The sequence below is a fragment of the Strix uralensis genome, chromosome 2, assembly GCF_047716275.1.
Source record: "Strix uralensis isolate ZFMK-TIS-50842 chromosome 2, bStrUra1, whole genome shotgun sequence".
NCBI classification, from domain to species: Eukaryota; Metazoa; Chordata; class Aves; order Strigiformes; family Strigidae; genus Strix; species Strix uralensis.
The window spans coordinates 77,276,046-77,289,741 of record NC_133973.1 but is presented as its reverse complement, the minus strand read 5'-3'; the positions used below and the strand labels follow the sequence as shown (position 1 = coordinate 77,289,741).

Sequence of the window (13,696 nt, the reverse complement as noted above, 5' to 3'; positions counted from 1 at the left end):
AAATTCTGCTTTGCACAACAGAATGCCCAAAATAAAGTTCAGAAGAGGTTGATTAACTTGGGACATAAATTTATTACAATAACAAGTAGAAATTCTGGAAATTACAATTTATGAATAAATATTCTACCTTTGTTTTTTTCCAAGAAGGAAAAATTACAAATAAATTTTATGAGTATGTCTTCATGCCTGATGATTTTCTAAAAGATATCTTGGGACACTGTCTTCATTGCTAAAAGCTATGCTTTAGAAAAGCTGAAAGGCTATTTCAGCTTTTACAATTACAAGTATTTTCTGTAAGGAAAAGTCCTTTCAGAATACTCTCAGAATAAATGTGGTTCTTTTCACAAGAAACAGAATAGTTAATGAAAGAAGCTGAGCACAGTTCAAAAAAAGACATGCTGGAATAAACTGCCAGATTAAACACCATCAAGAATAGGTGGCATGTGTCAGCAGCTCATAAATGGAGTATCTATGATGTTAACCAAACGCGTTAAAAGTTGTGGGCAATCTTGTGTGTTGAATTTGTTGTGTGAAACTGTAAACAGATAAAATCATAAACTTTCCCTGAGGTGTTGAGAGATCATGTTTTTTACATAAACCAAAGGGTGTTGATCTCCAAGGAAGTACTGAGGCCCTTCCAGGATGAGACTTAAATAATTGAGTTGAGGTTTGTGTTCCATCCCATCTAACTTTAATGGATATCAGCACGTTCATATCTGGGAATGAACGCAAACAGCCTAAAAAAAGCAGGTGCAAAGCTCAGCAGCCCACCTGCAAGGCAACAAAGGTCATCATGAACATATCACTCCAGTGCTCCGACTCCCCAGAGAATGGAGAATCCAGTGCAAGGTCTGCTGCTTAATATTCATAGTCCTCCATGGTAATGGCTCTAGCTACCTCCGAGATCAGCCCTCACTTTCTGACCATGACCTCCTGTCATACAGCTACATTCTGCTGTAAGCAGGAAATCAGTGGGAGAAGCATATGGCATGGGAAGTTGAGGTTTCACAGGAACTAGACCTTAATGATGGATCTGGCTCCCACAGGAGAAAGGATGGCTACTAACTTCACTCCTTGCAGAGCTAAAACCAAAACTCATACAGGTGAAAGGAAACAGAAAGGAAACAGGATGATAAAGAGGACAGAAAAGGAAAATATGTTTGCCACTATCCAATTAATCTTACAAATGCAGAAATAAAGGAGCTGGCTTGTTTATATTCCTTTGATTATATGGAAGATGTTCAAATTCTGAACTATAAAATACATGGATATATTAAATACTCTTTTGCTTTGTTTTGTAATTCACTCCTGTTGTGCCACTGCTGCAAACATGCATATGGATATCTGTACATATTGAGTCATAGGCTTTTTCAAAGTTCATCTAATGAGTCTGTCAGTTTTGAGCTTTAATTTAACTGCAGTGTGCTGTGTTGTGTGGCCAAAGATAAGTAACCAGTTCCGGAGTGTCCTTACAACAATTTTCTGCAGGACTTTCTAAAAGTTGTGTGTCTCTTAGGAAAGAACTCAGAGGTGTTTCTGTGCTCCTCAGATTCTAGTCTTGAAGTTAAGAAGCAGAGGACAATGCTCTATGGCCAAATCAGCTGTATTTTACTGGACACCTGATTTGTTGTAAAACTTACAGCTTGTTTAGTTCTTCGTCTCCTGAAACTTGCTGTGACTATCCCTCAGGGTCTTGTGAGAGCCACCACAGTGCGACGTCTTTATTTTCTGCCAACTTCCTTTCTTCTCATCCACCCACTCACACAGAAATTATATGTTTCCATATTTCATCCAGTTCTCCTGTCCAAGAATTTACTGAAATATTGGTTAGCTAAGGAAATTCCCAGCATACTGTGAATAATTTTCATACAAATGTGGAAGTATAAAAGAACACTTCCCTCTGTGTCTCTAAAACTCCCCTTCTCCCACATCTACAATGTTCATGTAACACCCTAACTCCCTCTTTTCATTTGTTAACCCTTTCCTCAGATACTTTTTCTATTAATTTTACAAGAGCACTGTCTCTGTATACTTGCACTTCTCCTGAGCAGTATTCCTTCTTTCACCAGAAAGTATCTTCATGGTACTTTCTACTACAACAGGGGTATCCTCACCAACCTGGACAGTCCTGGTTTCTCTAATTAGACCCAGAGCTCTTCAACTCATGGCCTGCAGACCACATCAGCTTGGTCTGATCATCATTGCTCAGGAGGACCTCATGCAGAGAGCAAAAACTGACCATCCTGCATTTCCAGCAGTGTTAAGTTCAGAGAACCCCAGAGAATCCCAGTTTCTCACTGGGATTCCCACACACAGATACAGATAATCATAAACAACTCAACCAAAGCATCATGCTAAGCTGCCTATCAAGCATCCATAACTGAGAGAGCCTGTGTGTTGCTGGCACTGGATGTAGAAGAATGAAGATGGCACAGTCTATCTCCATACACTCACTCAGACCCCACACATTAAGAGAAAACTCTTAGGGGATGTGTAAAAGGTAAAGGGCATTTAGGTATCCAAAAGTAATTTTTTATATTAGTGTTTGGCTGGTTTATTACTTTGATAATAGTTTAGAAATTTGGAAGACTTAGAAAAACTTCTGGAACTCACAGACTTGACTAGAAAAAAGGAGTATAGCAGAGAAATCTGTTTTCCAAAGCTGTTATTTTGATTTGACATAGATGAAAATGATTTCAAACTGATTGTGTCATGGTTATGGCAATATATACTTTTTTCAATTATTTTGAGAAGGTAAAATATCTTAAAAAAAGAAAGAATGCAATGAAAATCTACTCCTCTTTTACAACGTAAGACAATTTTTCAAGAAAGTGGGTAATTATAATACTGAAAAGACTTTCTAAACTCCTAATATAAAAGAAAAAAAACTGATTTGCTTTATTGATCATCACAAATCATGGGTCAGATTGATATTGAACACAAAACCAACACCATATATATATATAGTGGCAGATTTTTAGAGAAATAAAAACAGAATGTTGCTGAAGTGGAAATAAGGCAATGTATGTATTAAACACTTCCTATCACTTCAGCAAGTGTGGAACACAGAAATACTGATATAAGTCTAGGAGAAACTGGAGGAACTAGTCACAGTTAAGGCACCACAAAGGAAGGACAGAGTCAAATCTGCCAGCAGAATCCCAGCTTTTGATTCCATCATATTTTTTTTCATCAACTACAATGCAAAAAAGATGTGAAAAGTTTCTGAAGCCATTGCACTGCTATCAGGAGCAGTAGGAATGTATCCTACTAGGCACTGGGATTAGTTAAATGTTTGGTCAGATTTCTTTTTTTACAAAGAAAAGGAAAGTATGCATGTAAGGTTTACATCTAAGTGCAACCAGTCATTCCAAGCTTGTTTTAAGGATATTTTTAAGAAGATTTGTTCATACAAAAGTGAGGTTTCCTTGGCAACTGTAACTATAGAAAGCCAGAGTAATTACTTTCACAAAATCCTTCCTAGTGCTTTCTCCCTCTTAATAGGAATGTGTAAATACCTTGTTTTAAGCTACATTTATCAGAAATATTACTCATCATTGATTCTACTCTTGAGGCATGGAAATCCAAAAGTATGTGCTTAATGCGAGTTGAATAGTGCAAAACCAATTTGCAAACACTTATTTCAATTCAAAAAGGAAAGTCAGATCATGCACATTTGCTCTTGGAGAGAAGAGAAAATTTGACAAGAATGCAGCATTCTGTTTTCATATTGCAAGACCTCATTGAATAAACTGTGCTATGTATTCATCTATCTTCAAACACAATAACGATTCACTTTTGTGAACAGCAGGCAGAAGGAATAAAATTACAATTTAATATACCTAAACTATATTCATGTAAACAGATCTACTGAATCATTGCACAGCTTTGCACTGCATACTGTGGACTTATCTGTGTGGCTGGGACAAGTTTAAGGTCTCTGTTCATCTCTTCATTACATGGTAGAAATGTACTCCAATTTCCCTGGCACAGTGTTTGAGATCCATCATTAGCAGTATTTGGCATAGTTCTGCTGACCACTAGGCTTGTCATTTAATAACATCCAATTTTTCTGCAGTGCTTGTTAGAGTAGATGATGTCCATTTAGGCTTGATTCCTTCCTACAGTTTTCCTTGTCTGATGAACAGTATTTTACCACGGCCCTCCCTTTCAGGCCATGCTTTTCAGCTTTGGATTACTGATGCCGTAGAATACACTGGCCACAGGAATGGGTTCTTGCACTGAAACAGGGATGGAAATTAACTGTAGTTTGCAAATTGTCTCTTTTCATTCATTATCGGAAGAGTATTGTTTTTCCTAACTCTGCTTCCTACCTATACGAATGCTGTCATGAGTTATAGTTGCAAACAACACTAGGAGAGCCAGAGTTTTGTGTAACTACAATACGTACTCTCTTTCTCTTCCTTGTCTGTGATTCTGTAACTTCAAATGTATTTACAACCCCCTGAGTTAATATTCCAACAGAATTCGGGCACTCTGTTATGAATACTGACTTCTATTTTGTCTGTTAAAATGCCACTAATAAGTTACACAATATTAGAAGTGATCAAGAAGTGGTATCAGTGTAGATGCCACTAGAAATATGGGAAAACAGTATTTTCCATGATGCACATGAAGATTTTTTCTGTCCCCGTAGTTTTGCAAGGTGCCAGAGGTCACACACATTTACTTATGTTGCATCATCATCATCATTCCAAGCAGTACCGGTATTTTTCAAATCCAACCATCTGTACCAGTCCAGCTGGGAGACTATCAGCATTTAGCACAATGGGTATCAAGTATGTGTGTTCAGCATCTGTTTTCTAAGAATTCCCAGGCCTAAAGAGAGGTTAATGTCCTCTAAATAATTAGAATAATTCTAAAATTAGAATAATTTTTACTCATCTCCAATGATTACGCAGAGACCTTGCTTCAGTGAAGTGTGTTTTCAACACTGTAACAGTATCAAGGCACTCAAAAATCCAAAGTGATATTCACAAACTTTAATTTTCCACTAGCTTCTCAGTGATTAACAGCAAGACTACTTAAAAAAATAGATTCATAAGATGGAAGCACTGAACACAATTATGTATCAAATCCTGAATTCTGAAGTCAAAGGAGACAGGAAAATTTAAATCAAATGAGAACCTGCTGTGATGTCTGTTTTAGGCTAAATTAAATACAGCCTTTCAGCCTGTGTTCAGTCATCCTAGCTTGTGTTCACTTTTATGTAGTTTGACAAACTGAATAACCTGAGGTCTTTCCTCAAGGAAAGACATACACTGCCCTATTCTCTTGATTTACCTTTTGATCAATATATTTGTTTTCTTCAATTGCTGATCTTTTAGAGTGGTCACATGAGGAAGAAGATGCTGAAGGAAGTCTTCGCAGCAGACAGCTGGTATCTTGTTGCTGGCGATCAATAAACTGCTTCATGAAACTTTCCCTTGTGAATAAATAGAAGATATTGATGGATTAAAACCCCAGAAAGAGTTAATATTTGGTTTTCTTTATGACATGCCACAATCGATTAGTGCTAAGATGGATAACTCAAAGAAAAAGTTGTACTGGGCTACAGATGTATATAAATGGACAGAGTGACAAACCGACTGATAAAACTTAAATTAATTTATTAAAGGAATCCATAATTGAACTGAGATGTGGGTGGCTTGCATGTAGTTTCAAAGAAAATGATTTTATTCCTTTTAATAATTATTTATTTACCAGTTAAAGTGCTAAATATTTGAAATGCCTTTTGCAGTTTTCAGCTCTTTTGAGCTCATTAAACAGCAAGTTGTTACTTCAATGTAAATCAAACGCTGATATAATCCAAAGGAAACATACTTTCTGCAAGAAATTCTTTCTTGAAGATTTCAAACAACATCTGTTCATATAACTGCTTTGAATGCCACTATTAAGGCGCTTCAGCAATTCTGTGTCTCACATATGCCATGTTTAAAATGCAGAAGCATTTCTGTTTGCAACAAATGTACATTTATCTTGCTGTGTTTTAAGTTTAGTAGAGTTGCCCTATTTTCAGTGCAAATTTACTATGTCAAAACTAATTTTTATCTGAAGACATAGTTGTACATAGCACAATAGCTTCAGATGTAAAGATATGCTTTGCTAGAGATAGTTTTATGTCTGTTTCAGTAGTTAGCATGATCATGTATTAGTCTAGAGTATGCTGGGATTAACAGAGCTAGAAAGAAATATCAAAAAAGACTAAGACTAGGAGAAGAATGCCCTCAATATATAACCAAACAGTATTTTGTTACTAAAAGCAAAACACCTATGACTGCTTCCTTGAGGTTTGGAGGGTTGTTTTTCCTGACCCTTCTGACCAGCATTCAGCTTCTGACCATCCTTTCATTCAGCTAAATGATATGAACAGGTTAAACCAGTTGCCTTAGCTTCCTTGTGAGTTTAATCAAAAGAAATGCAACCTCAGGAGACCAAGAACAATGACACCCATCTTTCACACCATCCTCTCTCCTTGCATGTTCTTGGTGGGGATACTGGAATGGGCATGGCCAGAGGACCTGTTTGGCCAGCCTGTGCTGTTTCAGAAGTACACGCTAGAGCAGCCCTTGTATTTCTGTAAGCTTTTTTTGGGACCATGCCAAGAATGTTTGTACTGTACCTGATGACTTAGTAGCCAGTTGAGGGGCTGATCCTTTGTTAAGGTGAATTTTACAGGAGAGTGGCAACTATGCAGAAGCCAAGAGGGGACAAGGTCGTCACAGAGTAACTGGTATTGGATAGCCTGTGTTATCCCCTCTAATGATTTGCTGCCAGTTGACCTTGTCTTTAAAAAGCTACACGAGAATTGATTAGACTGCTAGTTGTCTATGTCAGCCAAGAATCTAAAATCCAATCAGGAGCGGAAACAACAACACACTTTTCAATCATATTGTACTCATGTTGGTTCTGGTCAATCTAGCTGCTTTCATGAATATGTTATAAGAAGTGGTAGGATATTTTTTTTTTTTAAAGTAAACATGAGGTAAAACCAAAATATCATATCCTTTCGACACCGATGTTAATTCTGTTTAATTTCTGATTTTCTGAACTATCTGTCTAATCCACAAGCAAAACAATTAAATATTTTGGGTGCTATGTCTCACCAAACAAGTTTATAGCTGGGAAATATTTCAATACCTTATTTTTGGAACTGTGAAATCTGAAGGAAGCTTGGAGATTTTAACCATTTGTGGCCTGTTTGGAAATTTTTCAAAGATACGTAGACGCAATGGAAGCTTCTCCTTTGTATCTGCATTTGCTTCACTTTGCTTTAACTGAGAAAAAGAAAATGAAAAACATTACAGAAATGAAAATTTTGCCCTGTAATATCCCAACCTTGTTTTTCAGAATCCAAATAACAACAGCAATCATTTAAAGAAACAGAAGATGGCAGCAAAGAACTACAGAGGGTAAATTTGATACTCAGGAGTTTATCAGTCTGCTTGTGCTAGAAGCTGAAAATACCTAACGATACCATGCCTTTAACTGAAAGTCATAAAATGGGAGGACTGCTAATAATTTTAATTTTAAAATACAAAGCATATTAGTGTCCTATTCAATATGTTTATTTTTATGTTTTTTTCACAGATCCCTAACACCTTATTAAGCAAATAAACACCCATGATCTTTTCTTATTAGGCACATCTTTTCATCTATGCTGACAGCTCTTCGATATTCAAATAGAACATAGCATTTTAAAAGGGAGAAATTCTGAAGGAATCCAGCTCTCAGAACATGAAAATAACAGGAAAATTACGTTTAGATGAGTATTACAAGTAATAACAAAGGACTCAAAAGAATCCATCTACATCAGCAATTCTGTTACTGGGCTGCAGCAAATCACATAATGAATGTTGCATTTACAACTATCCAAAAACAGTTATTCCATGGAATATCACACATTTAAGTACAGAAAAGGCAGATGCATCTATCTACATGGACAGATGATGGCTAAAGGTAATGATACAAGATAAAAAAGATATGATATGGAGATATGATTCCTGAATTCTGATTACCTTATGTAGCAATTCAGTTGTGCCATTGCAACAAAATACCAAGTCAGAAAGAATCAGTGAAATTCACTTTTACATTTATTTTAAATGGTATGTGTATTGCATACTATTTCAATAAGCATACACCTAACTGAGATTATTTCAATTCTCCTTCTCCCACCTGCTTGTGAGCACAGGCTTAGAAGCTTACATTTTAAAACAGATTTTTCTCCATCAGCACCTGCAGGGAATACTGCTGATAGACATCAGCTTTAGATTTTCACCAGGGGCAATTGCCCAGGAAGTTGAATGGAGTTTTAACTCTCATTTGCACTGCCTACTGAAATGCATGCTCCCACAGCATGCTATAGAAGAACTGCTCTGCTGCGCTGTCATGCTATCAGCAACATCACCACTTCCAGCCACAGGACAGCTTAAACTGAAAATCAATTCATATTTGGTTGGATATAAGCTGTCATGTGGATGGAAAACTGTTTGAAGAGCTACAAACAAAGACTAATGATGACAAAGACAAAGACAAAAGCACTGAGTCAGAATAGAAGAGGAATATTGCATAAATCTGTATTATGTCCAGTCCTATTTAATTGCTTTATTAATGATCCTTAAAAGGAAGAAATGATGACATTCATGAAATTCACTTGATATTAAAATGTGAAGAGCTGCAAATACCATGTTGGACAAGAAAAAGGACAGATTTAGAAACAGGGGCTGGAAATAACATACTGAAAAAAAATCTAGAGCAAGAATAAAAGCAGAAACTAAACAAGAATTTGTACTTCAGTTGAGCATCAAAAGGCCAATTTGGGCACCAATTACATTACTAGCCAAAGGCTATGCTCACAACCAATCTCTGTTGGTTAGACATTATATAGGTACAGAAAATGGTACAGAAGTCCACAGCTCCTCTGTGCTGCTTTGAAGAAACCATACCTGGGTATCCATTCATTTCTAAATACCATTTTACCAGTCTCACACTGACAAGCCAAAACAGTGCAGAAGAGAGCCATGAAAACTAGGGGGTAGCTGCATAAACCAACTGGGACAAGGGAGAAAAAAGGAAAGCAAAACTAAAGGGGCCCAAAATTTACATCTACCATAACTGATTATAAATTAAGGGGAGATTATGTAAATTTACGTAAGAAATATTTGAAAACAAATTATTTCAAGAATATAATGGAATACCCCAAATATAGAAATGAGAGGATGATATTAAGAAAGGGAATTTCTAGGATGAGAATAAAGATTGCTCTCCTTACAGGGAAATCTCTGAGTGTTCAGAGAGGTCTCCAGAGGGAAGTGCCTCATCATTTTAAATTCAGACTAGACAGAAACCTTGAAACGCCAGAGTACTGCAGAAAGAAATTGCTCACTGACAAGGAAATGAATTGGATAATCTAACAGGGCTTTTCTGCAACATTGTACTGTTGAAAAGCTTTGGGGAGGGGTAATGTTTAGAGGAAGAAAAGGATTCCAGTTTCTGCCATTGCTTTTTAATAAGAAATATTTGCATAAATATGCAGATTTTGGCACAGACAATGTCTCTTACAGCTATGAACTCCTGTTTGAAGAAGTCAATGTGTACAGAAGAGAGAGCATATGATAGATTGCAATGTTGTCTGAAGTCTCAGTGCAGAACAGATCAGGGGGAGCTTGGAAGCAGGAAACTGTATAGTTCAAAAGGTGAGCAAGGGGACAGCAATATCCCCTGTCTAAGCAGGAGAATGATTCAGGATAGGCTTTAAAATAACCAAAAGTCAAAGCAGTTCTACAGAATATCTCAAATTACTCCTGCTGTGATAATATTATGTATTGGGGAGCTTGAGGCATTTAGCTTCACTGAGTTCTTCTCTATACACTTGGGGTGTAATTGTTGCTCCACATGACATACATCCTATTTTGTATTGCTGCTTAAAACCTTTACATTTCAACTTGCCTTAATGCATAATAAACACATATAATTTTAAAGCCTCAGGATTATGCTGAAATGTGGCAATGATGGTACAGAGTCTTTCAAGTAACAGCTAAACCCAAAATAAAATATCAGGACATTTTTTCTACGACTTTTGTTTTTTATTTATTATTATTACTATTGGCAAGGAAATGCACACTGGCCTGATTTGCTCTGCATGGCCTCGATCTCCAGCCCCAAAGAGCCCACTGGGAACAGTTCACCAGCATTTTGTCAGCCTGGCCTGGCTAAATATCTTGTGGTTGCTAGAACAGTAAGAAACATTTATGGCTGTAAAGCCATAGAAGGAATTTACGTCTATTTCCACTATTTCCATGGTGCTTGAATTTACAGGGGCAGATTTAATGGCACAATACATATGGTACAACTGCTTGCTCTAAACCTAGATCAGAAGAACTTATCGAAATAGTACGTAAATGGTGAGGAGTGGCAGAGAGAAAATCTTAATTTGGGATTTCAATGCAGCTTGAATAATACATCCAGATACACATCCCTGAAATCAAACTTCTCCCTCATCTGTTCATTCATAGAACTATAGAATGGTTTGGGTTGGAAGGGAGCTTAAAGATTATATACTTCCAACACCCCTGCTGTGGGCAGGGACACCTTCCACTAGACCAGGTTGCTCAAAGCCTTGTCCAATCTGGCCTTGAACACTTCCAGGGAGAGGCCAGTCACAACATTTCTGGGCAACCTGTTCTAGTGTCACATCACCCTCACACTAATTTCTTCCTTATATCTAATCTAAATCTACCCTCTTTCAGTTTAAAACTGTTAACCCTCGTCCTATCACTACACTTCTCTGATAACAAGTCCCTCCCCATCTTTCCTGTAGGCCCCCTTTAAGTACTGGAAGGCCACTAGAAGGTCTCCCCAGAGCCTTCTCTTCTCCAGGCTGAACAACCCCAACTCTCTCAGCCTGTCCTCATAAGGAAGGTGCTCCAGCCCTCCGATCATCTTTGTGGCCATCCTCTGGACCCACTCCAACAGGTCCATGTCTTTCTTATGTTGGGGGCCCCAGAGCTCCAGGTGGGATCTCAACAAGAGCGGAGTAGAGGGGGAGAATCACCTCCCTCGACCTGCTGGCCACACTTCTCTTGATGCAGCCCAGGATATGGTTTGCTTTCTGGGTTGCAAGCACACATCACTGGGTCATGTTCTGTCTTCCATCCACCGATACCCTCAAGTTCTTCTCTGCAGGGCTGATCTCAATCCACTCATCACCCAGTCTGTACTTCTGCATAGGATTGCCTTGACCAATGTGCAGGACCTTGCACTTGGCTTTATTGAATTTCATGAGGTTTGCATGGGCGCACTTCTCCAGCCTCTCCAGGTCCCTCTGGATGGCACATCCCTTCCCTCCAGCGTGTCGACCGCACCACACAGCTTGGTGTCATCGGCAAACTTGCTGAGGGTGCACTCAATCCCACTGTCCGTGTCTCCAACAGCACCGGTCCCAACATTGACCCCATGAGGAACACCACTTGTTGCTGGTCTCCACTTGGGACATTGAGCCGTTGACTGCAACTCCTTCAGTGCGACCATCCAGCCAATTCCTTATCCACTGAGTGGCCCATCCATCAAATCCATGTCTCTCCAATTTAGATACAAGGATGTCATGCAGGACAGTGTCAAATGCTTTGCACAAGTCCAGGTAGATGATGTTCAGTTGCTCTTCCCTTATCCACCAACGCTGTAACCCCGTCATAGAAGGCCTCCAGATTTGTCAGGCACGTTTTCCCCTTAGTGAAGCCATGCTGGCTGCCACCAATCCCTCCTTATTTTCCATGTGCCCTAGCATAGTTTCCATAAGGATCTGCTCCAGGATCTTGCCGGGCACAGAGGTAAGACCAACTGGTCTGTAGCGACCTGGGTCTTCCTTTCTTCCCCTTTTAAAAATGGGGGTTATGTTGCTCCCGTTCCAGTCAGCAGGAACTTCACTGGATTGCCACAACTTCTCAAATATGGTGGACAGTGGCTTAGCCACTTCATCTGCCAGTTCCCTCAGGACCCGCGGATCCATCTCATCAGGTCCCATGGACTTGTGCACCTTCAGGTGCCTTACATGGTCTCGAACCTGATCTTCTCATACAGTGGGTGGTTCTTCATTCTCCCAGTCCCTGCCTTTGCCTTCTGCATCTTGGGCAGTGTGGCTGGACCCATTGTTGGTGAAGACTGAGGGAAAATAGTCACTGAGTACCTCAGCTTTCCCCATATCCCAGGTAACCAGGTCTCCTGTTCCCTTCCGTAGAAGGCCCACATTTTCCCTAGTCTTCCTTTTATCACTGATGTACCTATAGAAGCTTTTCTTGTTGCCCTTGATATCCCACATCTTAGATCAATACAAAAGACAGCTGTGAGAAAGGCAGCCTTATTGGTGAAGAGAGTATATTTGTGGGGTTTTTTTCTCCCAGAAAGGCATTATGGCCATGTCTCAGTTTGGTTCAGAGCAGTTTGAAGTGAATCCCCCAATCATTGGCACTTGCTGTTTGCAGGTTTAGTTCATGAGCTGTGTTGGTAAGCAAAACAGATTCTTTTTGGAGGAAACAAAACCAGAAGCTCCAGCTTGGTTACACAAAAATACACTCCAGGCACCAAGACTGACTTCAGGTTCACAACTAATGACTGCTCCTTAGGGTGGCTTCAAACCCCGTATGTGATGGGGTATGTAGTCCAGTGTGAGACCGAATCTCTTCTGAAGGAAAACCCTCTGAACTGCACACATTGTAAATGTGGCGGCAGCAGCAACTGCTTCATTGTACTGCTTCTCCCCCATGGCACAGCCCAGGTGTTATGCAGTATGGTCTCACCCATACTACTTAATGCAGCTTCAGCTGTAAATTTGTTTGTGACTTCAAGGCTTCCTTACAAAAAGGTCATTGCTAAAACCAGCTTTAGCATAATTAAGATCTAGGCCCTTAAAACTGAAGAGAACCTGTAAGTGGTTCTCCTAAATACAGACAGAAACATGAATGGTGGTGAAAGTGGAAGACTGGGATAGAGCCAGGGGCAATAAAGGAGAAAAAAGGGGAAGGGTTATCTTTCTAATGGAGATGCACCCTGGATGTGGTCAGACAATTGTGTTGGGATGGTCAGAAAAGCAATCACTGCCCCGCTGGAGATAGCAGTCTTCCCAGCAGGAAGCTGGCATCTCCCACATAACCACACTGGTTCCACCAGGCTAACAGAGCCACACCACAAGACTATTCACAAACCATCCCACCTCTGCCACTAAAGCTTTCTCATCCATGTTTCAGAGATGGAAGTGTTGACATTTAAAAATTAAAAAAAAATACACTGCATTACAGTACTTGACCTACACAGTATACACAGTGTTATGTAGAACCTGAAGAGGAGAGTAAGGCAATAAATGGTGGTTCTTAATTTGTAGTATTATAGTCACCCAGATATTGTGTGACTGTAATGTGGTCAGGGTGAAAGTAGTGAGTTCTTTTAAAGTACATACTGCAACTTCTTTGATAGCAGTGACCGGAGTTGCTGAAAAAGCATTAAAGCACTGGAGTGAGACAAGCAGCAGGACCTGATTAGGAGAGCTTGCATTCCCACCATCTCTCCCCACGTTCATCAGAAGAGACATGCCACAGTGCACTTCAGATCTTCAGGTGAACACAGGGCAGTGTCACGCCTGCCCTCCAGCCTACATCCTCTTCTGTGTAACCAGGATGTGAGA

The 13,696-nt window shown here is 39.4% G+C and overlaps 1 protein-coding gene across 1 annotated transcript in view; it reads right to left on the bottom strand.

Annotated features, from left to right (window-relative positions):
• Positions 1-13,696, bottom strand: part of NALCN (sodium leak channel, non-selective) — a 251,122-nt gene that overhangs the window by 58,425 nt on the left and 179,001 nt on the right. The window contains exons 17-18 of the mRNA XM_074859339.1: positions 7,162-7,298; positions 5,305-5,446 (exon numbers count right to left, since the gene is read on the bottom strand). Coding sequence (XP_074715440.1) covers positions 5,305-5,446; positions 7,162-7,298 — 279 coding nt within the window. The remainder of the gene's footprint in view (positions 1-5,304; positions 5,447-7,161; positions 7,299-13,696) is intronic.